This window comes from Carassius gibelio, chromosome B12 (genome assembly GCF_023724105.1).
Source record: "Carassius gibelio isolate Cgi1373 ecotype wild population from Czech Republic chromosome B12, carGib1.2-hapl.c, whole genome shotgun sequence".
Lineage (NCBI taxonomy): Eukaryota > Metazoa > Chordata > Actinopteri > Cypriniformes > Cyprinidae > Carassius > Carassius gibelio.
Genome location: NC_068407.1, coordinates 20,321,725 through 20,348,258, shown reverse-complemented (window position 1 = coordinate 20,348,258; position 26,534 = coordinate 20,321,725). Strand labels below are relative to the sequence as shown.

At 33.4% G+C, this 26,534-nt stretch overlaps 1 protein-coding gene across 4 annotated transcripts in view; it reads right to left on the bottom strand.

Moving 5' to 3' along the window:
* Positions 1–26,534, bottom strand: part of abcc3 (ATP-binding cassette, sub-family C (CFTR/MRP), member 3) — a 217,967-nt gene that overhangs the window by 23,865 nt on the left and 167,568 nt on the right. For 3 of the 4 annotated variants that reach the window (XM_052570620.1, XM_052570619.1, XM_052570622.1), the window contains exons 2-11: positions 11,784–11,960; positions 11,577–11,702; positions 11,110–11,238; positions 9,395–9,520; positions 9,133–9,194; positions 8,319–8,450; positions 6,683–6,916; positions 5,428–5,605; positions 1,576–1,737; positions 312–404 (exon numbers count right to left, since the gene is read on the bottom strand). In XM_052570620.1, the coding sequence (XP_052426580.1) occupies positions 312–404; positions 1,576–1,737; positions 5,428–5,605; positions 6,683–6,916; positions 8,319–8,450; positions 9,133–9,194; positions 9,395–9,520; positions 11,110–11,238; positions 11,577–11,702; positions 11,784–11,960 (1,419 nt within the window). The remainder of the gene's footprint in view (positions 1–311; positions 405–1,575; positions 1,738–5,427; positions 5,606–6,682; positions 6,917–8,318; positions 8,451–9,132; positions 9,195–9,394; positions 9,521–11,109; positions 11,239–11,576; positions 11,703–11,783; positions 11,961–26,534) is intronic. The other variant, XM_052570621.1, reaches the window with a different exon arrangement.

Sequence of the window (26,534 nt, the reverse complement as noted above, 5' to 3'; positions counted from 1 at the left end):
ACTAGCATCGACTAAATGTAAAAATTGACCATTTGTGTCAAGTTATGATGTTATTTTATTTCTGTTTAAAAAACAAAAATTATATATATATACATTTTATTAACTATAATAAGCCTGGTGTGGCGTGCAGACAGAAATGACTTCACATGGTGTTTTGTTTCCAGTTTAATTAGTGATCTGTCTCTTTAAGAGGAAACGAAGGCTCGCTAGAAACTTCTCCTAAATGTGAAAGTCTGATGAGCATAAGCTGCAAAAACCTCTGAGCAGACGCAAACATTGATAAAGAACTGAAGAAGAGAAGAGAGCTGAACCTGGTATGTTCGGGTCTTCATGGCGATGAAAGCGTTGAGAGGGATCAGCAGAACCATCACAGCCACACCGGCCAGAACCGACGGACCCAGATTCTGAACAGCAGACACAAAACTCTCACACATCTGGGATTCAGACTGTTTCCCAACACAATAACTGGCATATTTGATTATATTTAGATAAGATTTATTTTTGAATTATTTTCACTTTCATTTTAGCTTAAGCTTTAGTAATTTGACTAAAGTAGTTTTTGTCATTTTCATTAATTAATTTTCATTACATAATTAAAATGTTTTAATTTTTTTTTAAATGGTTTTAGATTAGGCTTAGTTAATGATCATTAAATGTTTTATTATTTGATTTTCATCTTAGTTTTTTAAGATTTTTAAGTTTTTCTATTAATTTTCTATTAAAGTATTAATAAATTAATTTGTTTTAACAATGTTTTTTGTTTATAATTATAATTACAATTAATTTATTTATGAATTTTTCTTTAGTTTTAGTTATTTTAATACTTCAATTTAAACTAAAGGAAAATGAGAAATGTTGCCTTTGCATTGGCTACTAAATGAAAGAAGTGAAATAAAAATAAATTTCAATTCTTTATTTCAATTAATGTTTATTTTATTACAAGTAAAAACAATGTTTTATAATTTTTTTATCATTTTATTTTCACTTTCATTTTAGCTAAAATTATCATTTTCATTAGTTTTTTTAAATGTTATTTTAATTTATCTATTCTTTATTAATTTAAGAATGATTAATTTAATAATAATCATTATTATTAAAAGTCAATTGATTTATGCATTTTCTTTAGTTTTAGTTATCCTAGTACGTCAAGTTAAACTAAATAAAAAATGAGCAGTTTCAGTATTTAATTAATTTAGCAAAAAAAAAAAAAAAGTATGGTTTTAGATTAGGTTTCATTAATGATAATAACCCTGATCAACAATATTATTAACATGATATTTACTGAAGATATACAGAATATTTTAAGTGTCTTGAATTTCAATGGCTCCCGGAAAACACAAACCATTTTTTTTTTTTACTTTTCTTTACAATATTGTTCCCTTACATACTGCCTTTTTTTAAAAATGCATGATTACATGGCTTAAAAGCATTAAAGATTTACATTAACTATCTCTTTTAAGAACCCAAACCTGCCGCACATTTTATAAGAGAAACATTCTGTGTGAATATGATTATCTTTTGAGCAACAGAAGGCAGAGGAAGCGTGTAGATGTGTTGAAATGTGTGGCGCTGTACCTGCCAGAGGAAGAAGAGCGCCAGGATGATCTGCAGCGGCGCTGACCACAGCATGTTCAGGAAAGTGACGAGATCCATGAAGCGCTGGGCGTCCACAGACATCAGGTTCACCACCTCGCCGACCGTGGACGAGCGCTTGGCCTCGTTCGTGATCACTAGAGCCTGCAGAGAAACCACAAACTCTCAGAAACGGCACAGAACGCATCGGTGATCCAGCTGCTGAAAAAGTCTTAAGTAGTAATGAAAAAAACTCAGTGCTGTCAAACGATTAATCGCGATTAATCACGATTAATCGCGATTAATCACATCCAAAATAAACGTTTTCTTTTACATTCTATATGTGTGTATACTGTCTATATGTATTATGTCTATATAAATACAAACACATGCATGTATATATTTAAGAAAAATATTTTATGTTACTATGTTCGATATATTTATATGTAATACAAAATATAAGAATATGAATATATAAGTGTATAACATAATTATTTTCAAAATATATTCTTTATGTGAGTGTATTTATATATACATAATAAATATATACAGGACACCAACATATAGAAAGTAAACAAAAACTTTTATTTTGCATGCGATTAATCGCGATTAATCGTTTGAAAGTACTAGAAAATAACAAATATGTAATCCTTCCACATATCTGAATAAACTGGAAAAATCTCTCTTTTCATTCTCGTAATACAAATCAACTACTGATTTAATTTGACTTTTATTTCAGATTGATTTTATCAAGCTTTATTTGTGATAATTCAACTTAAAGTTGGCAAAAAAGGTTAGCGATTAATAATAAGACAGCAGTAATAAAATGCCACACAACAAAAAAGTGCCAAATCATTAATTCAATTTTGAGCTGCTAAAAATGTTCAGTAAAAAGTAATAATAAATAATATCTCTGTAGCAGTCAAACAGGTTTCCACAAACCAGCATTGACTGTAAAAATAATTTTTTTTTTAAATCAATCCAAAAAACAACTAATTTCTACTTCAATTTCAACAACATTTTTCATGAGCAATTAGATTTGAAGGGGTAGAAAAAGTAATAAATATTACTATCTCTGTAGCTGTCAAACTTGTTTCAATTTTAACTCTATTTTCTGAACCTGTAATTTAAAGTAGTTCAGTATTAAATAATAATAAATAATACCTTTACTGTTGTCAAACAGGTTTCCACAAACCAGCACAGATTGTCACAATTCAAAAACAACTAATAATTAAATCTCTACTTTGATTTTAACTAGATTTTACATTAACATTTCAATATAAAGGGGTTGATTTCTGTAGTTTCCACAAACCAGTAAAAATTTTAAAAATCTTTATTTTATTTTTCATTGTCACAATCCAATAACAACCAATCATTTCATTTCTACTTTTCAACTTAATTTTCTGCCAAAGTAATTTAAGGTGGATAACAAAATAATAAATACAAATAAATAATGTCTGTTGTTGTCAAACAAGTTTCCACAAATCAGCATAAACTCATAATGTATCATAATGCATAAACAACTACTAATTGAATTAATTTCAACTACATTTTGCTGTCATAATGCATAAACAACTACTAATTGAATTAATTTCAACTACATTTTGCTGTCAGCAAATACATTTAAAGTTTATAGTAATAAATAATAATAATAATAATAATATCTCTGTAGTTGTTAAACAGGTTTCCACGAACCAAAACAATAATGTAAAATGCTAAAAACTAAAAAAGTTATTTTTATTGTCATAATGCAAAAACAATTAGAATAATTTAATTTAACAAGATAAAAAATTCTGTAATAAATAATAATAAATACATGCAATGTGGGTTGTAACTTTGACACAATTATTTAGGATTTTAAAAAAATAAAAAAAATAAATAAATTGACAATTAACCCCGTTTTACATTTTTGTGGACTATTTTTTTTACAGTGTAACAGGTTCGTTTTTTTGCAGCTTATCTTCCACAAAAGGTCTAAAGCAATAAAGAGCAATAAAAACCTAAAAAAGTTTCTACTAGATAAAATGTGTACTATGTTTTGGACTTGATGTAATATGGAACACCATTTCATACATGCATGCTACATGAACATGCTAGCCGTTCAGTACCACATAATAAACAAATATCAGAGTAGTTATTGCATTGAACTGTTGATGCATTTCAATGATTTTACTAATGCAATATCATATGACGACGCAGAATTTCAGGAACATTTCACACCCACGAGTTATTACGCAGATCTGGGTAAAAGTGCACGTGTGTGAAAGTGCACCGTCACCCTTACACCACACCACACCTACCACAACTCAAATCTTTATTCTATTCAGTTCTTTTACTCGTGTGGAGTAGAGTAGTAGAGCAGAGGTCAGACGCCAAAATCACACAAAGGCTGGAGTTTATTTAAATCACCGTCTGTCATCGTGACTCTCGGCGCATTGTCATGCTGGAATTAACATTAAAACAGTTTTAGAAGTTAATAAGTTTCATTTTTTTCTGCACGTCTAATTTTTTTATTGCATTTTTGAAGTACTTGTTAAACTGTGAGTGCAAATAAAAGACGATGTGTATTTAAGTACTGTGAAAGTAATTCAGCCTTTATCTCACAATATGCAGTAGAAGGTTTAATGCTTATATTGTAACTGTAACTCTTGCTTCTCACAGTAATATAGTCAGGACAGGGATAACACATTCGAGTGCAAGTATCTGTTGATATAAGCTCGAGTATCAGTGTTTAGAGTTTTCTTTGAGGCTCAATGCACTTTCTCTGACATGTACTGTATGAACCCAACTACATTTATAAAAATAAATGGTCAAACCTGTAATACTAGAGCATGGAGAGTTCATTTGAGTTTGGAAAGGTACAGTTTCTGATATAATCAAAGAACTGTGAAAGCCCTACTGTATAACTAGCATGTTGTCATCATTTACTCATGTGGTTCCTTTTTGGAAGATCTTTTCCGCTGATGAATAAACAATAAAAATGGCTAACTGTGACTTTTTTATCTTAGGATTCTGACTTTATTTCTTGCAATTACAAGTTTATATTTGCCAAATTTTGTTTTTGACTTTTTTTTGTCATGCAATTCTGTGTTTTTAAATATCTCTGGGTTTCAAGATAAAAGTTTGTAATTTTTTTTTAATCCCATGGCAAAAAAAAACACATTCCCCAGGTAACAGACCAGTATGCAGTATTTGTATGTACTATGATGTTTCGAATAATTATATAGTTCTTATTATTTACTCCTATAGACTGCTAAAAAATATGTGTCCCTGGAGCACAAAAGCAGACTTAAGTATCTTGGGGATATTTATAGCAATAGCCAAAAATACATTGTATGGGTCAAAATAATAGATTTTTCTTTTGTGCCAAAAATCATTAGGATATTAAGTAAAGATCATGTTCCATGAAGATATTTTGTAAATGTTCTACTGTAAATATATTAAAACTTATTTTTTTATTAGTAATGCACATTGCTAACAACTTTATTTGGACAAATTTAAAGATGATTTTCTCAATATTTTGATTTTTTTTTTTGCATCCTCAGATTCCAGATTTTCAAATAGTTGTATCTCAGACAAATATCGTCAGATCATAACAAACCATGTTTTAGTAACAAACAAAGCTTATTTATTCAGCATTCAGATGATGTATAAATCTCCATTTCAAAAAATTGTCCCTTGTGACTGGTTTTGTGATCCAGGGTCACATATATGATTCACCAAAAATGTCATCATTAACTCATTAAATATTGCATTACTTTTATGTGTTATGCATTTAATTCTTCTGTGTGACACAAAAGAAGGTGTTTCGAAGAATGAGTTTTCTTTATTCTCAGGGAGACATCTGTAGGCTACCTTCCTGTAAATGGCTCCGATGATTCCCGAGCGCAGCCTCATGCCTGTGACGAAGCAGTACTGAAAGTGCTGATGCAGGATGAGGGTCTGTAAGAGGGACGTGCCGAACATGAGGAACGCCAGCGAGTAACCCCACCACAGCGGGGCATTGGACTGTTTGGTGAACTCAATCAACATCCTGATAATACAAGGAGAATCACGTTAAAAACACACCTCTCTCCATTGTGGTTTCCATTTATCATCAACTGTAGACACTACCAGGAAAAAGTTTGGCTTTGGAAGTTTTCCTCATCTGTTGACAGAGTATATGTTTATTTGACAGAAAATATAGTAAATATAGTAAAAAAAAATTCGAAATGTTATTACAATTTTAAATATCTGTTTTCAAAGTGAATATCTGTTAAAATGTAACATATTCCTGTGATCAAAGCTGAATTTTTGAATTTTTGAATTTTTGAATTTTTGAATTTTGAATTTATTTTCAAATAAATGCTGGTCTTTAGAACTTTCTGTTCATCAAAGAATCTTGAAAAATATCACAGTCCCCACAAAAAAATATCGGGTTTCATCATTGATAATAATCAAAAAATGTTTCTGGACTGGAGGAATGATGCTGAAAATACAGCTGTGCATCACAGAAATAAATTATGTTTTAACAGAGAGATTCACATAGAAATCTGTTAAAAAAAAATTTAATTGTAACAATATTTCACAGTTCTACTGTATTTTTGATCCAATAAATATGTAATTATTTCAAACCTTTGACTAGAAGTGCCTGATTCAAAATAGTAAAAAGGACTCTAGAGAAACATATTTGCATTTGGTTTGCATTGCAAAACACAGACACAGAGTATGAACAGCACATATGTGAAGAAAAGAAAACAACATGCAAACGATTCTGCAGGCTTCTATGGAAAACAGTGATATAAAAGATAATTTTTACACCACATTCCAGCTAATCTGCGTAATTCGTGTTTGCTCTTCCTGTTACAAGCAAACAAAATAAATCCATGCCCGTAATAAAACCCAGGTCTAGGTAAATGTTAAAGGCACAGCAGCTACTGTGACAAACAATATTACAGCTGTTCGGACTAAATCAATACCTTGAATTTATTAATCATGAATCATAATATCAGCAGCTACTGTACCATGCATGGAAACAGAAGCTCGTCACAACCCTGTGAACATGTACTACCTTCCCTATCGTAAAATCATTACTAATAGTGATCCTCTCTGGCTGGGAATGATGCTTCACCTGAGCAGCTGAGGGTTCACGAAGGTAATAAGATCCTGCAGGAGTTTGAAAGCGGAGCCGATGAGGAAGTAGGGCCCGAAGGCCCTGAGAAGGGCCCGCAGGAACGAAGGCTGTCGTGCCTCCTTTCTCTTGGACAGCAGAACCTCCTCCTCCTCTGGACTGACGCTCACATGGTTGGGTTCAGCGTCCGGGCTTGTCTTCCTAAACGCGGCCTGCTCCTTCACACTCGGCTCACTGCACAGACAAACAAGAACGGATGATCTTCTGAGGTTTAAATGACTCTTTCAGCAGCTGTGTCAAGGTCCCGGGTTCAATTTCCAGTGAATGCATAAACTGAACAAATAGAAGCATGAATTTAAATGCATTAGTTTTGGGAAATCAAAAGGCAAAGCTGAACCTGGACTCAAGTGTCATTCTACACTAAAAACACCTGCAAAAATAAATATTTATCTGATGCTTGTGCAAAATACCCTTCCCTTATATTAATATATCAAACAAGCTGCAAATAATGAAAACAGAAGCTCATCATGCCCGTGTGAACGTTAAAAAATTACAATACACAACAGAAAGTCTGAGAGAGAGAGAAAAAAAGCATATTGCACTATTATTGAATTTTTTGTAAAATGTATTATTAATTAAGGCATCATTAATTGCAATATGGCTACAGAATGATGTCTCTATTTAATGCATTTTTCCCTCAATATTAGCTATTAATTATAGAAATTCAACATTACAGTATAACTGATTATTTATTTTTTATATTTTATATAGATTTATATTATTTTTAACCTTCAAAAGGCTTTGAAAAATATTAGAAGTTTTCATTAAAGTAAACTTAATTCAGTCTTCACATAAAACTACACATTTAAATTATATTTCAAATACTTAAGTGATATTTTTAAACGACAGATTTTCTTTTGTTCTTTGATTTTTATCAATAGGTGCATTTCCATTACCCTGCACATTGCTTCAAAAATGTTTTTATGCACGCATGAGGTGGTTTTTCAGGCAGAGCGAAAAAGAAATAATTAGCAAAACTGCATTGGAAACGGCTCTGATATGAGCACTGAAGCTGACTGCGGTCTATGGTTTATTCCAGCCGCGCCACGCTGTAAAGATACACGCATACATATCTTTGAATAAATATAGCCAAAATCCCATCAAAGTCCTTTGCCGTGACTAATCACGAGAGGCAAAAGATTACATTTTAGTAGCATAACAATAGTTTCGCGCATAATGACAGACTGCAGCAGGCTTCACTTTAAAAGCAGCACTGTCTCTTTAAAAACTTGATGCAGCTAACGTGGATTTGACAGATATCTGGGTTTTCTCCCAGTTCTTTACTGTCATTTAAGACTTTTAAAAGCATGCTTAAAAGGTCACCAAAAATGGGCACATCAAACGCACAATTACAACTGAAAAAAAAAATGGAATTTGGAATTTTGGAGGGAAAAAAAATGAAGCTTAGTGTTACTGTCACGAATCGCACACACAAACAGAGAGATCCAGTTGCAGTGCTTTATTAGGAGAATCCAAAAATCTGAATCCAGTCAGGCAAAAGGTCAATATCCAGAAAGGCAGTCCAAAACAAGAAACACGACAAACACTTCATTTTTTGTTTTAATGCATACTGTACCTCTGTGCCTTGGATTTCTCCACCTCCCATTCACTGAGCAGATTGGGAACCACCAGCTCTGAACTGTCTTGCTTGTTCAGCGACCACAGGTCTTTATTCTCCAGCGGGGATTTATAGCCTTTGATCGCCAAGCTGTAAAACACAGACAAACATCTGTCTTAGAAACAAGAATTCTTCTAGCACTGGACAGTCATTTTTCAGTGCTTTTATTTCTGTTGTGTTGAATTAAAGGGACAGTTCACCCAAAAACAGTTCTGTCATCATTTACTCACACCCATGTTCTCTATCCTCTACAGAATCCAAATACTATAAGAAGATATTTTGAAGAACCTATTCATTTCTTAAAAAATATATATTCTTTTATGTTTCAGAGAGGAGAGAAAATCCTAGAGGCTTTGGAAAGATATGAGACCATGTCAATTTTTTGGTGAACTATCCCTTTAAATCTTACACTTTGGCTTGAGAGAAAACATTTGGGCCAAAAGCAATGTAAACTAAACAAATTCAGGTTATAAAAATGTTGTGGAAACGTTGTTGTGAAATGTTTATACAAGTTTTAAACATCCAGTTTTATTCTCAAATGTAACACAATTTGAAAGTCTACTTTTAATATTCTAAGAACTTTAAAAAGTCATGTGCAAATATCATCAAAGAGTTGAATGTATACTGAATGTACATCAAATATTAAAGGAGCTATAAGAAAGTTCCATACACCTTACTTTAGGAACGTCTTGTCCTAACATTAATATAACATTAGTGTAGGTTGTGAGAACAGCTTTTAACATTAGATTATATTTTACTTCATATTACTCACCCAGTAAACCACCAAAAGGTCATTTTGGAGAGGAAACCAGCAGTGATTTCTGGACAAGCATTCTGAAAATCCAATGAAAACACCACAGGCACTTTTTAGTTTGCTGTTCTGACCTTTCTAATGTTCACAGATCCACATAATCTACAGTTGATGGCTCTAAATCATTCTTTTATTCAATCTTGTATTTTCAAAGCATGACGGTTACCGCTGGCCCTAGATCACACACACACACGAGCACGAGCACGCACACACACACACTTACAGGATCTGTGACCACGCTGGAGAAGAGAGGAGGCTTTTCATTGAAGCATGATAGGATGAGTTGAATCAGGGTGAGGCCGAAGTAAATGTAGAACATGGTGAAGCGCAGCTTGTCTTCGACCCCGTTCTGAAAACAGAGAACGCTGCTTTATCATGTAATCGTAACATCTCTACACACAGCATCACAAACCCCTCGGCCCTGAGCGTGTCCTTATTCCTCACAACCCTGCTCTTTATGATATCTAGCTCTTATTTGATTTCACAATGTCAGACCAAGCCTGTTCACATCAGGCTCTCACCCCACACTCACGCCAGCAGTCACGCTTTCTGTCAGGATGATGTTTTGAATAATGTCCCAACATTTTGAGGAAATTAACCTACAAAGAGCTGACTTTTAGTTCTATATCCTCATCATGCTTACAGAGAAAGTATTTTAAAACGAATGAATCTTTATAACCTAAACACCATGTGATAAAATATCTAAAACTAATTATAACGCAGATATTAATATTCTAAACAATGCAAATGCATAACATGCACAAACATTATTCATATTATGAGTTTATCTGACAATTTGGAATGCAAAACATGTGTGAGCCATGTTAATATTATTAAATCAATATATCTGAAAAATTTTAGATTAGAACATTAGCATTCAACTAATATACAGTATCTGAAAAATTTATAATGCACACAACGTGCACAAGAAACATTAATTGTATTAAATATAACTGAAAACTTAAAATGCAAAACTTGCAGAAAAAATATTAATATTATTAAGTGCTGTCTGGCAATTAATCACGATTAATCGCATCCAAAATAAAAGTTTTTATTTACATAATATATGAGTGTGTACGGTGTTCATTTATTATGTATGTATAAATACACAAACATACAGTATATATTTTGAAAATATATATTATTATATTATATATAATATATTTAATATATAAACAGTATATTTTTCTTAAATATATACATGCATGTGTTTGTTTGTATTTATACATACATAATAAATATAGAGAGTACACACTCATATATTATGTAAATAAAAACTTTTATTTTGGATGCGATTAATCGTGATTAATCATTTGACAGCACTAATATTATTAAATTAATATGTCTGAATATGAATAATGCAAAACATGCACAAACAATATAACTATTATTAAATTAATATATCTGAAAAATGCATCATGCACAACCATGCACAAACATGACTAATGTTGTTATATATTTCTAGCTACATTTGAGCGTTCCTGCATAGCATGGCATCTCAATTCATGGGTTCAGTCCCCAGGGAATGCATGAAGTGAATAAATATACTTTAAATGCAATGTGATTCACTTTGAATAAAAGCGTCTGTCAAATGCATATCATTTATTATTCAAAATTCTAAATCAGATGGCATTTGTCATAACCAGAAGCAAGAATCAGACTCATTTGACTTGGAAAACAGCGCCAGCCTTGAGTTATGTTTGTTGCTCTGTGAGTTAGATAAGCTGTCTTGAAGCAGGTTTTAGGAACAACAGCAGCCCTATTCTCTCAAAACATGGCCTTAACTGAACTCCTTCAGAGCCGAGAGAAAGCTGAACATGTAGGTCAAAAGATGCATGTGAGGAATAAATCGGGAGGGAAAAGTGCAGGAGGGGAGAGAGTCGCACATCAATGGTTAGACTTCATAGTGGAATATCTGCTTAAAGCGGACAAACTGACCTGATACATGAGTTTGGAGCGGAAAGGCACGATGGCACACAACACTGAGATCGTCCAAAATATGAAGAGCACACCGGACGACTGCACACCTTTCAGCCTCTCATACTGGATCAGGAATGTGGCTAACAGCTAGAAGAGATAAACGACAGCGAAAATCTCACAAAACATGAAATACAACTTCCTTCTGAGCACATATACTGACTTTTAGATTGTGCACACAATATAAGTGGAGTCATTCATTTTATTGATTTGTTCCAAATTACATGATAAAACTTTTAGGTAATGCAATCAGACTGCTTTTAGATTTCTTTTAGATCACTTGTGAAAAAAACTAAAGCCTATCAAATCTTGTGCTTAGTGTTGATCTGTTTTTAGACATGCTAGGAGGTTATGACAATGAGACATTGTTAAATGAAAGATCTGAAAATGATTTTAAGATCTGACACGCGGGACAGATTCACACTTACCATTGTCATGCCAACTATTAGAGGAGTAACGAAATATATTGGGGGTTTAGACTGATTCTGGCTCATCTCGTGAAATGAAGCAAACAGGTCTGTCCAGCACACGATCCACAATATCAAGCCGAGAACCTGCACACACACAGACAACGAATTATTACAAATAGATAGCAGAGAACTCCAGCACACCTCAGAGACGTTCACATCGCCTACCGTTTTGATTCTGTTCAATATAGACATCATGATGTATCCTCTGTTGTTCCTCTTGAGATAGAGGATGTAGAAAGGAGACGTGAGCCACAGGTAGATGCAGGGAGTCCATGGCAGGATGGACAGCTGAAAGCATGCTGGGAGATCCGGCAGGTTTGTGTGCTTCGTGAGATTGGAGTCCTGAGGGAACACCAACATCAATTCAAATGCACTGTTCCCAAACTAAATGATATCATATGTAGCACAGAGAACGCAAGCATATTGGATTTGATGCATGGGAATTTCAGTGGGAAACAAACCCATGATCTTGAGAGCATCATGCTCGCAAAAAAGCGCACAAAAAAAAATTCTATTTGTAAAAATGCACAAAAAATATTAAGATTATTATACATTTTTAAAATCAAAATATAATATTTGAGCTGTCCTGTAGAGCATGGTGTCTCTTTAGTTAATATATGAAGTGAATAAATATGCATAGTTTCTAGATGAAATGTAAATTCCATTAGAACTCAGAATATAAGCAGAACTATGAATATGTATGATTTTTTTTATTATGATAAAAAATTAATAATCTAGAACTCATAACGTAAACAGATTCATCAATAATTGTAAATATTTTTCTAAATTTTAATGAAAAATAATAATTACATTGGAACTCACAATATTACAAAATTACACAGTAGCTCAGGAACATGAACATGCATCCTTTAGAAGTGTATGATAAATAATTAAACCGATATTACAGATTTTATTACAGATTTTATTACAGATTTTATCAACTGATGTTGGATATTTTATGCTCATTTCTCCTACTTTTACATTTCGATTATCTTTGCCATCCTTCATTCTCACTTAAAGTTAATCTTAAAAAACACAAGAAATTAATAAGTGTTAAATCTGTTCATCTGTGGCAAATCTAAAGTAAATCTAAATTTTTCATGATGTACATTATTATGCGATTATGATGTCTAGATTGACTAGTATTAAAGAAGATTTACTTTAGTTATGTTTTGTTGTTAATGGTTATTTAAAATACATATTCCTGTGTCCTGAAATAAAGCAACAGTTTATTTTATGTAAATAACATTAAAAAAAAATCACAAAGCACATTTCCATACCAAGCTCTAGTGACTTTCTTATCATTTTAAGTAATTGTTTTGTCCCAGGTCTCAAAAATCAGTTATACACCACAATACAAATATATTTTATAACACACTGCATGATAAGGCTTCGACAAACAACAGTCGTCCAATATTCCTCAGTCACGACAGATACTCCAGTGTGGCAACCGTCACTATAAAAGAGCTGCAGAGGACATCTCCAGAGAGACGTATTCTCTTATCAAGCACAAACAGAGCTGGGAAAGAGAGCTCAGATGTGTTTTTGTGTTCCCTTCTCTCGTTTCTAATCACCATGATGCTCTAGAGTATCTGAGTTCTGGCTTTAGCCTGATCACTTAAACAAGCAAACCTGATTAAACTCAGGGAAATCCAAGCGACAGCCATTGTGCAAGATACCAGATGGAAAGCATTCAATACAGTTAGAGAAAATAAAGCAAGGCTTGACTTCCATCTTCAAAACTTTTAGAAAACTTAGGCAAGCATTGTGGGTGACAAGTTATCAGATTACTTTTTTTCAGGTAACAAATTACCTTTTTTTAATTTACAAAAAAATAATATATTAAGTAGCAATTGCAAAAGTAACATAATGCATTACTTTACATAAAAAGTAACTAAGTAACTTTTTTTTGGGGGGGGGGTGACATAATATTGTAATTGATTACATAAAAATTAAGTAACAAAACTAGTTACTTTTTTATGGAGTAGCACAATATTGTAATACATTACATAAAAAAGTAACCAAGTAACATAACTAGTACATTTTTAGGGGAGTAACAAAACATTGTAATGCATTACTTTACATTAAAAAGTAACTAAGTAACAGTTACTTTTTTAGGAAGTAACACAATATTGTAATACATTACTTTACATAAAAACTAACTAAGTAGCAAAGTTACTTTTTTTGGGGTAGTAACTAGAGTTGTTCCGATTCCGATACTAGTATCGGAAATATCACCGATACCACAACAAATTCTGGCATCGGCGAGTACATGAACCCATATACCGATCCGATACCATTTTCTTAAACAAGACCTAGTTATGACCACTAGCTTTGCCTAACCGCTGTACGGTTCTTCTTCGCTGCTCAGAATGCATTGCAAACACAGGAAGTTGTGCTGTGTTGCCACCAGCAACCCCTGTTTAGAGGAGCGAAGAAGAAATGAAAACACGTTAGCAGCACTGATCTATATATGACTGGATCGCTCATCTCGTTCTAAACTGCCAACAGACAGTGAAGCCACTTCTATATTATAGATCAGTGGTTAGCAGTATGTCCGCTGTTTAGCACTATTTCATACTGGACCAACCAGATAGTAAAATGGTGACTAGGGATGCCACAAGTACTGCCACTTCACTACCAAGTCGGTACTGAAAATTAAAAAATGTGATGATACCAGCGTCTCTTTAGTATCGGTAGTAAGTTACAGACTCCCGAGTACACTCGATCCCCGCAGTTGCGTTCAGTCACTTCCGTGTAAGTCTAAGCGCAGGACTCCAGACTGTAGCCGAATATATACTAGTGTCTGTGAATATTAAACTGCAAAATACTATTTAAATATTACTCCTGCAAATTCTACATCTCTGTGGGTGATGGGCGCAGATGCGCGGGAGCTCGCTGTTTTGTAGTCTCTGCCGTGTGTCACTATATGAGGACACGAACGCATAAACCGTCACTTCATGAGAATTTACCGTTTCATTTGAGAAAACTGTCATATCATAAACACAGACACTCAAAGATCTTCATGGCAAACCATCAAAATAAATGTTAACGTGAGTAAATTTACAATATATTAAGCTATTGTTGTAGCCTACATTAGATTTAACTATGTCTCTATGTAGTAATAATAATACATCTCTATTAATAATAATAAATATGCCTAGACTGTTGCTTGTTTTTTACTTGTTTTGTTGTAAAGAGATTATCTGGTTAAAATATCATTTTTTATATTCCTAGATTATTTGTTGCAGTTTTTTATACAGTTATATTGTAAAACTAAAATACCTTTTTTAGTTTGTGGTGCTAGATTTTTGGCTGCATTTGAAGTTCTTTTTCGCTTAGGAAAATAAATAATATTACTGTCAAATTCATGTCAGATAATAAAAATATTGTAATAAATACAGTTCACCATGTATTTGTTCATGTTTTATTAAGGGATAAGTCTGAAGCACACCATAAAATAATTATAGCAATTTACACAGGGCTAGTAGTATATACAGCTGTATATACAGATACACACCCAGGTATCGGATCAGTACTCGGTATCGGCCAATACCCTGAGCCCAGGTATCGGAATCGGTATCGGGAAGAGAAAAAGGGTATCGGAACTAGGGCTGCACGATATTGGGGAAAAATTACATTGCGATATTTTATTTTTCTGCGATATATATTGCGATATGAAATCTAATAAAAAAAATTCTTACAAACAAAAATGGGGTGAGCACACTTACATTCTAATTTTAAATGATTTAAAAATCAACACTATCGTGTCAAGTGATTAATATGCGCGAGGGAGAGAGAGCAAGACAGTGCTCGTGTTGTTTGAAGACTGTGAGCGTGCGGCCGGGGCTCTCTCTCTCTCTCTCGCGCGCGCACGCTCTCTCTTGCACTCTCTCTCTCTCTCTCGCTCGTGCGCACGCTCTCTCTCTCGCGTGCTCTCTCTCGCGCGCTCTCTTTCTCGCGCGCACACGCTCTCTCTCTCTCTCGCGCGCGCATGCACACTCTCTATCGCGCACGCTCTCTCGAACGCTCTCTTTCTCGCGCTCTCTCTCTCTACCCTGTTAAACTGACAGGACTTAAAAACTATGATGGTTAAGCTGTGCAATTAATCCGCGAATCACATTCTTTAAGGGCCGGGGAGCAGCTGGCCTGCACAGTTAATGAATAACGGATCAACTACGACAGCCTACATCACACATCCTGCGATATGACTATCGTGGATTCCTACATCGCGATATCGATGCTTAAACGACACATCGTGCACATCCCTAATCGGAACATCTCTTGTACTAACACAAGTAACATAACTAGTCAATTTTAAGGGGAGTAACACAATATTGTAATGCATTACTTTACATTAAAATGTAACTAAGTAATAGTTACTTTTTAGGGGAGTAACACAATATTGTAATGCATTACTTTACATAAAAATTAACTAAATAACAAAGTTACTTTTTAGGGGAGTTACAAAATATTGTAATGCATTACTTTACATAAAAAGTAATTAAGTAACAGTTACTTTTTTAGGGGAGTAACACAATATTCTAATGCATTACTTAAAAAGTCATTATGTAACAATTACTTTTTTAGGGAGTAACACAATATTATAATGCGTTACTTTACATAAAAATAACTAAGTAACAAAGTTACTTTTTTAGAGAGTAACACAATATTGTAATGTATTACTTTACATAAAAAGTAATTAAGTAACAGTTACTTTTTTAGGGAGTAACACAATATTGTAATGTCAATAAAATATTTGTTCAAAATTATGATAACAAAATTATTGATTCAATTGGAACTCAATTGTAAACATAAATATGAATATTTTTCAAAATTATGATAAAAGTTAAAAATTACATAGTAGCTAAGGAATATGTATATTTATATTTTAGGAGTGCAAAATAAATCAGTACCATATTAATTCAGCCAATAATAAACCTTTTCTAAATGTATCCTTTAATATTAGATATTTATCAACTGAGGCTTTTTTTGTAAGGGTTTTTACATTTGCCAAAAATATTACTTTTTACATTAAAAACAAACAATCAAGCCCAGCCCTGCTTTTCACGAAAGTAACAAAATTCAACTAGTTTTTAGGGATATCATATATATAAAACACAATATTGTAAAGCATTGCTTTTAAAAGTCACTTTCCTCAGCACTAGGCTGTGTTTATGTCGTTGCTCTCACAGGATGTGGGCTGAGGTTTGAAGGGAAGACACCTCACACTGCAACGCCTTAGTTATGAGGTTATGAGGTCAAACACACAAATCACAGTAATATCTGCTCCACTTCGGTCAGTACTGAGTCTTTAAACTGGAGGTGAATAACACAAGCAGCTCCCTGTTGAGTACTATTACAGTATAGCAGCTGCTTGTGTTAATCGCTAGAGAGCTAGATGAGATCTGTTTATCACTGCTTACTTCCACTCATCAGACATTTAACATGTTTAAATGTTTTTAGGAAACACAAACATAAAACAGTGACAGATTTACTACTAACTCCTAAGCTGCGCTTAAAATCCTTTACCTAATTTGGTGATCCCATTCAAAAATTGCCAGCAAATAACACATTACGCTGTTACCTTTCAAATTTTTATCAACTTGTTTTCTTTCAATTAGCACAGGTTTTGTATTTCTTTTTGGCCAGAAATGGCCAGAAAACGAGAGTTACACCGCAGTACTTCTCTTCATGCCATTTCAAATCTGTAGTGCTTTCTTTCTTCACAAGAGCACAAAAGAAGAAACTTGTAAATTTAGTTCATTTCATTGACTTTCAAAGACTTTATAATGGATGCTAAAGCATCATAAAAACTCATAAAAAAGTCTTCTGAACCCATACGACAGCTTTTTATGAGTGACACTGAGATTTAAGACATTAGTGAACATCTTGATATCCAGCCTAGGTCACTACGGTTTTTTTACTTTTCGATTTTGGGTGAACTATAACACTTTACATTTCAGTCTGTTCCTCACACAGAGCAATGGCTTCAGCAGACCTTAATTAAAGAGCAGAAGTAGCATGGAATTATAAATCTTTTGTGTTGTTTTAATATGTGTAGATGACCAACGTTTATTCATTGGCGAAGGATCCCTTTAATAATGAAGCTCACGGAGCATTGTTTTCATACACATGCTCTCTGCACTTGGATGAAGTCCTTGTGCAGCAGGTTCTTGGCCGGCTTTAGGTGTCCTGTCCTTTTTATCTGAGCCACAGCCTTCAAATAACATGCATTTCTTATAAGGTCACAATGAGTTTCTCTCTCTATCTCCTCTCTGTCATGTATTCCATGCACACTGCTCAGTGCACAGTAGTTTATATTAGATAAGAAAAGTTTTATTATAAGTACTTAATTTAAACAAACATGAAAGATGTTAAAAACTGACTGGACCAAAAAAAAAAAGTGGTATACTAACAAAATCAGCAGAGACCAGACAGGCTTTCCCTGCAGCCACAGTAAGATAAACACAGCTGCAGTTCCTCTCTGTCTGTCAGCATCGCTCTGATGTGTGTGTGTGTGTGTGTGTGTGTGTGTGTGTGTGGGCGACTGCCGCCGAGGAGAGCAAACCCAGATCCACCAACTGATATATGTACCACATTCACATGTAAACTTTCACATAACCAACACAACATGCAAAGAGCTCGAGACAGCAATGTAAAGAAAATGTAAAACAGAGGACTTTTGACAAAACTGGAGATTTTTGTATGTGGCATCCAGAGCTAACATGGAAAGTTCTCATGACTTTAATTAACGTTATTTAAAAGTTATATGACTATTAGGACAAAATGTTCTTAATGTATATGCAATGTTCTAATTTCATTAATATTTGATATACATTCTTATGACATTGAGAGAAAACTTTCTGAGAAAAACATTCAAAAAGAATAGAATATTACAATAAACATTCAAAAACCTCATTTTTTACCTTTAAAAAATAAAATAATGGATATTTTAACGTTTTAAGAATAAAAAATAACCTTTTAAAAACAATCTTTTTAAAATAATCAAAAAAATATATATTTTAAATAATATAAAATAACATTCTAAGAAACATTTATCTTAAAATATAATTTTAATCGTGACAAAAAAATGGTCATTTAAATGTTCTTAGAATATTAAAATTAAAAGTTTAAATAACATTATAACAAAGTTAGCAGAACATTTTAAGAAATGTCTTTGTAACCTTTAAGTAACATTATAATCACGACAAGAAAACTGAATATTTAACCTTCATAAAATATACAAAATAAGAGTTTAAATATTGTTTAATTTTGGGTGCAAGTTAATTTAGTGCAATATTATGTGAAGCGTTTCTGCAACCTTTAAACAACGTTCTAATCACGACTTGAAAACGTATCACGCGGCATCTAAAGCACATGTGAAACAACGCCAATCCTATTGGTCCACATGGCCCATGACGTCATAGGTAGGGTGCCCGAAGTATGAAAGCATAACTGTTGAATATGTCATCAACGTTGTCTGAAGAAGACGTAAACAAGCAAGCTGAAGGCGAGGGGGCACAGTGTCTCGTTTCCTCTCAAGGAACCATGATTACATGCGTAACCCAAGACGTTCCCCTTCTAGGGAACTCCATGCTGCGCCTACTAGGGGGGCACACTGGGGAATAAAATCCAACCCTGTCATGCCAAGGCGCGTTGACCAGAATAACAATCTAGATAGTCTTCCTGCAGAGCTGTCCATGATGCATACAAACGTAGTTGGCCTCAGCATTGTGATCCTCTTTTATCACAGTACAGTAACACAATCTTTCATAGACATTCACGTTTAAACTCAATTAATATAAACAGCTTATTAAATGCATTTGGCTTCTAGATTTATATTAAGATTTTTTTATTATTAAGCATATAACGTTCTTGTGTTAGGTTGTCACAAATATTTTAAATTAAATCTTACCACTGACAGAAACAGTCAGCTCTGTTACCTTTTACATTTAAATCTGTATTACAAACAGTCCTGCGTGTATTAAAGAACTTTGTTTTTCTACCTCCACAAGACACAAGTGCATAGGTTGCCTCGTTTATCTAAAAGTGAATTTTAATTTGTTTTAAACCAAGCCAAAAAGCCTGTGAAACAGACTTTAATTATATCTATTTATTGTGAAATTTTAAAATGTCCGTGTCACGTTTAGAGCGAACAATACACTTTCACTTTAATTCAGTGTATGCAATACAGTAAAAATAGACTCGTGAGTTGTGCGTAAACGATTGCTGTACTGCTGAAGACGCTACGATCATGAAATGCACTGAAGGATCGCAAGAGTCTGCAGTGTGAAAGCTCTTATCTGTTAACATGGATGCGTAAAAAAATGCAATGCACACGCACTGCAGACGGAGACGAGGGCGAGTTCCCTAGAAGGCGAACAGGACATTTAAAAAATTTTTTCAAAACAACGTTCCTACAATGTTTTCCTAACCTAAATCTCACAATATTGTAGCTGAAATGGTGCATATATTTCATTTAAATTATATAAACGCACAACAATTTTCTCTCTTTCACACAAAGCTTGCTGAAGGGAAGAGCAGATATGAAGCGTATTTGTAACGCCGAAGCGTTTCTGTCTTAAAGGATTACGAGTGTTAAAGCCAATCTGTTCTGATCCAGACGGCCTGTGTTCTCTTCCTCAAGGCTGCAGGAAGGTCAGCGTTTGCTTTTAGCGCCTCTATTCATCTTGATCAGTGAATTATGCAAACAGCCCTCAGACACACCTAGCAAACCAGAAGAGGAACATTCCTCAAAAGTTTACATGTTGGGCTCTTTCCTGAACCTCTGGAGGCACTCATATCACATTACATGCCTTAAGTTCACAGTAGAGCTGCAGACAAAGCCCAAGGACATTACAATTCACAAATGAACACACACACATTTTTGTTTAACTATGCCAGATCTTATAAAGGATATATGTTTATATGATATAAAGGCTGTGTATATTCTATTTTGAGAAGGCAGTATGCAAGATGCTGGCAATAATTCATTGCAGAGTGCTTTTTAAATAGAGAATCCTATTATAATTCTTGGAAGAGAAGACATTAAAACGTAGTTGTTTTACAGTGAACTAAAGGCACATTTCCTGTCTTTCTAATAAATCTACAAACACACCCTCACCATGAAATCCTTTAACAATCCACAGAATGGCCCTGTATTGACAGGAAAAGGAGCGGTGAGAGATGGCAATGACACAAGCATTTCTGAAAGAAAAGTGCAAAACGTGGCTAAGAGCCGAACACAAAAGCTTTTACCCTTTGCCTTGTTTTTACACTAAATCTGAACTCAGAGGAAACACTTCATCCAGAGTAACCAAAACCGCAGTCTCGGGCACGTCAGGAAGTGCTATATATGGTGATATTTTGGCTTGCAGACAAGGAAAGTAAATGGTTTGAGTGAACACATATGCTGTGCGTCTGGATAAATGTAGTAAATGTAGTAAATGATTCAGCAGTCGTGAGTAATCCTTGTATAAATTATTGAGGGAAGATCAGTTCTGAACCACTTTACAACTCTTACTTTGTCAATAAGAAGCAATCTCAAAGCCTGACCTATTTATATCACAAAACTAATACTATTTACAGTTTATTACATAAATGTATATGAATATGAAGATCCCATGGCTTGGGGCTTCACAATTTTCTACCTGGAACAAAGCTTGATAAAGACTTGATTTAAAACAAATGCAACATAAAAGTCCAATTAAAACTGAATTAACACTTAAATTGTCAGCTAATTAGCAGGAAACTAATTTTGGGGATACTGTATTACGGTTATTATAGGTTAAACTTAAATTTAAACCATAAAACTAAAACCATTTTTTTTTAACTTAAAATAATTATATATATATATATATATATATATATATATATATATATATATATATATATATATATATATATAATTTATGTTATTAATCTGGTTGCAAGGAATTATTTAAAAATTTATTTAAAAACAAATATATGTAGACACATTTGAAAATAAATAATATAAAAAAACGATACTAAAAAATGTTTTCAAAATGACAAAATTACTAAGTAAAATAAACAAATAAAAGTACTGAAAGTGTTAATATACACTAAAATAACCAACCTTTATGTGACCAACCTACTGTGTTGTAATTTGTAATAAAAATGCATTCAATTACACAAGAATGCATTGGAGACGTATTTTCCCAGCAGTCTCAGACGTTGTCTCGTTCCTCTAATAAGACCAGTACTTCTTGATGGAGCACTTCAAAGCTGCTCTTTGTTGCTGGAGATTATCGCCATTATTATGTCTCTTGGTTTTAATGTGAAAACCTGCCGAAAGCTGGGGGAATCATTCTCTCAAAGGTGTATTCTTGCCAAAAGTGGCACAGTCAGAAACTATTCTATTCAGAATAATGATTTTTCCTTATTGCATAAGCAAAATCAGCTCTATTCTTAATGCTTGATCATGCCAGAGTCTAAAATTAAATGACACACTAGCATTCAAAGCTCGAATATCTCACATGCATTTATTTTTCCATGCTGTTGAGCAAAACAGGTGCTGTTGTTAGGACGCATTTGTTATGTTCTGTGTGTTTCTGTTCATTCTACCCGGTATGATAGGAGCACAGGGCAGCTGCCCTCGTCCTGCAGGGTCTCAGCGGTTACAGAGACACATGCTGACAAACACAAACTCTCCCTACTGAGAGTCCAGAGCACAGTAATGTGATACAGCCGGATGGAAGATCAGATTGAAACTACTGACCCTGCACATTTATGCATTCTCAGAAGTCAATCAGCTTCTGCAGTGGTGAACGGAAAATTAACAACTAATATATGTTTTGTGCTACAATTTGCTCCAACAGCAAAAGAAAAAAAAAATCACAACATTGTTTCTAGAACTTTCCGAAAGAGGACACTTACAATTGTGCACACGATATATTTGTTCCATCGATTTATAAATTGTGAGCATTATTTACTAATTTGTTCCATTGATTTATAAATTGTGCGCATTATTTACTAATTTGTTCTATTGATTTATAAATTGTGCGCATTATTTACTAATTTGTTCCATTGATTTATAAATTGTGCGCATGATTTACTAATTTGTTCCATTGATTTATAAATTGTGTGCATGATTTACTAATTTGTTCCATTGATTTATAAATTGTGCGCATGTTTACTAATTTGTTCCATTGATTTATAAATTGTGTGCATGATTTACTAATTCGTTCCCTCGATTTATAAATTGTGCGCATTATTTACTAATTTGTTCCATTGATTTATAAATTGTGCGCATTATTTACTAATTTGTTCCATTGATTTATAAATTGTGTGCATGATTTACTAATTCGTTCCCTCGATTTATAAATTGTGCGCATGATTTACTAATTTGTTCCATTGATTTATAAATTGTGCGCATGATTTACTAATTTGTTCCATTGATTTATAAATTGTGCGCATGATTTACTAATTTGTTCCATTGATTTATAAATTGTGCGCATTATTTACTAATTTGTTCCATTGATTTATAAATTGTGCGCATGATTTACTAATTTGTTCCATTGATTTATAAATTGTGTGCATGATTTACTAATTCGTTCCCTCGATTTATAAATTGTGCGCATGATTTACTAATTTGTTCGATTGATTTATAAATTGTGCGCATGATTTACTAATTTGTTACATTGATTTATAAATTGTGTTCATGATTTACTAATTCGTTCCCTCGATTTATAAATTGTGCGCATTATTTACTAATTTGTTCCCTCGATTTATAAATTGTGCGCATTATTTACTAATTTGTTCCATTGATTTATAAATTGTGTGCATGATTTACTAATTCGTTCCCTCGATTTATAAATTGTGCGCATTATTTACTAATTTGTTCCATTGATTTATAAATTGTGTGCATGATTTACTAATTCGTTCCCTCGATTTATAAATTGTGCGCATTATTTACTAATTCGTTCCCTCGATTTATAAATTGTGCGAACAATTTACTGTTTAATTCCATTGATTTATAAATTGCATGCACGATTTACTAATTCGTTCCCTCCATTTATAAATTCTGTGCACAATTTATTAATTCGTTCTTTTGATTAATAATTTGTCCACACAATTTATAAATTTGTTCCATTGATTCCCAATCCGTTCCCTCGATTCATAAATTATGCGCATGATTTACTAATCCGTTCTCTCAATTTGTTTAAATCGTGCACACGATTTATAAACCAAGAGATTGAATTAGTACATTATGTGCATGATTTAGCAAATCGAAGGAATGAAATAGTAATCGTGTGCATGTTTTAGTACATCGAGAGAACGAATTAGTAAATTGTGCATACAATTTATTTATTTTTCTTGCATGTCAGGTGCGGGGCTCCATACAAAACTGTCTAATACTCAAATTAGGGAAGAAAGCAGAAATGTTAATGCAAAACCTATTATGATTCCATAAAGCCTTGATAAATATTATAATTGGACTTATCGAGTGAATGAATGCTAGAAGAATGCAGAATATAACCTCATTCATGTGATTAATTGCTGGAGTCATGCCAGGACAGACACCTCAGTTATTTGACCCACATTTCCAATCCTCAGAGCGATTCTTAGAAAGTCTGTCCTGCACGTTCAGACTGTCCATGTGAGGACACTGTTATCATCACATACTACTTTAACACAAACAACACTCTACATATACTGTAAAAGGAGGTCACAGTATCGCAAAGCCATACAGTGTTCTCAAAAACCTCAATCCACACTAAGAGAAGAAGCACGGTTAACAATTAACTTGCAAGTTTAACGGCTTCATGCAGCCAGCTGCGAATTGTCACACACCCGGATCAGACCAGGATGCATAAACCTATAAATTCATCAGACAATATGTATTAAACTGTATTATTAGACATCAAGCTCTTTTGACATTGCATCAACCATTAATTATAATAAACCACACTTTTTTTTAAACTCTAATGTAGTGTTTAGTTTACCCACACAGATTAATGAAAGCATGAGATCTACTTTAATGTGTATAGTATTACTGGTCATATTCACGCACACAAACACATTCACACGAAAAACTTGAATGATACAATCGTTCATAGTGAGCTGTGTAAATAAAGCAGTGTTTAAACAGCCATATGGAGATCTCCCATAGGTGTACCATATCAAACATGCTCAGGAATCAGGTTCGGACTAATGCTTTCAGATTTAGACAATGACTCGTGAAACATGCTGACTTCAACAGGAAGTGTGACACCAGCACTGAATTTTGCTTTCCAAACATAGCATGGATCACTGTATTTTCTCTCCCAAGTTATCATATGATGCGGATGATGAGCAAACCCGCACGAAGGGGATTTCACACGGCTTTAATAAGGAAGCGAAACCTTGAAGCCTCATTTATAGACTGGTTTTCCCGTTTATATTGTTAGAGGGCGTTATCTGGTAATATGTGGTCTTGTAACAACCCAATAATTGGTTCACGCGTTAAAAGTGGATCATTAGGGGCATCAGCTGGAAATCAGTTTTAAGCCATAATTATGGTTCATTTTTGTTCAGTGCAAGAGCAATGCTGGTTTGTAAGGAATCTGCTCGTTCTGCTTGCTCAACCCAAAGCCATTATACGTGTTGCTACATGTCGAGTTACTAAATCAAGTTTTACTTCCCTTGAAAGTAAACACGTGTGAGTTCAGGTCAAGAGACTCTAATGATTCAGAGCTGAATGTAGGTGTTTCTGATCTTCTGGAATGGTTTCAATAATTTTTGCTAAAGCTGAACTAGACTTGCTTTTCCTGTAGGAAATACCAGCACTCACAGTAGAATGCTGTTAAAGGGTTATTTCACCCAAAAATGAAAATTAGCCCGTGTTTTGATACTAATGATAAAATATTTTTATTAGTGTGAAAAAATATTATTTATATATATATTTTTAGCAATAGCCCAAAAACACTGTATGGGTCAAAATTATAGATTTTTCTTTTATTACAAAAATCATTGGGATATTAAGTAAAGATCATGTTCCATGAAGATATTTTGTAAATTTACTATCATAAATATATCAAAACTTAATTTTTGATTAGTAATATGCATTGCAAAGAACTTCAATTGGACAACTTTAAAGGTGATTTTCTCCATATTTTGATTTTGTTGCTCCCTCAGATTGCAGACTTTCAAATACTTGTATCTCAGTCAAATATTGTCCGATCATAACAAACTATACATCGAAGTAAAACTGATTTATATAGATGATGTATAAATCCTAAAGACTTGGTTTTGTGGTTAAGGGTCACATTTAATTAAAGTGAAAGTTTGGTAGCTAAGGACTGTTTTGATTATCATAACCCTATAAGCTATTTTAAGAAATTTTCTTGTGAATAAAATTGTTATTCACAAGAAATAAAATTTTGAATAAAATCCAAAAATAAAGCATCTCATCCCTTACCTCTATTTTGTTTCGTATCCATATGACTTACAAAAGAATGATGTCATTCAGTGACTTTTTCATATGGCTAACTAAATGGTGAATAAGTTTATCTGTCTGTCATCTCATTTGGTGCCAAATACATTTATTTGTATAAATTAATTGTGTAATCATTGTTATTACATAATATGATTTTCAAACGCTGAAGTAATTACCTTTATTTATTTGTCACAATATGTATAACTCAATACTTTAACTAATTGCAAATGCTGGATAATCAAAGTCTACTGATTAATCAGTGAAATAATCGACGATTAGTCGATTAATCGTACTAATAATCATCAGAATAATCGATTATCTAAATAATTGTTTGTTGCAACCCTAAAATAAAGTGTATCAAACATGAAATATCTTCTTATTGACCATGACTGTTTCACATCATGCAGCAGTTTCACGTCCAGTATGGACAGATAAATGTTATTATATTGTTTGATTTCAGATACTGACACTTCCAT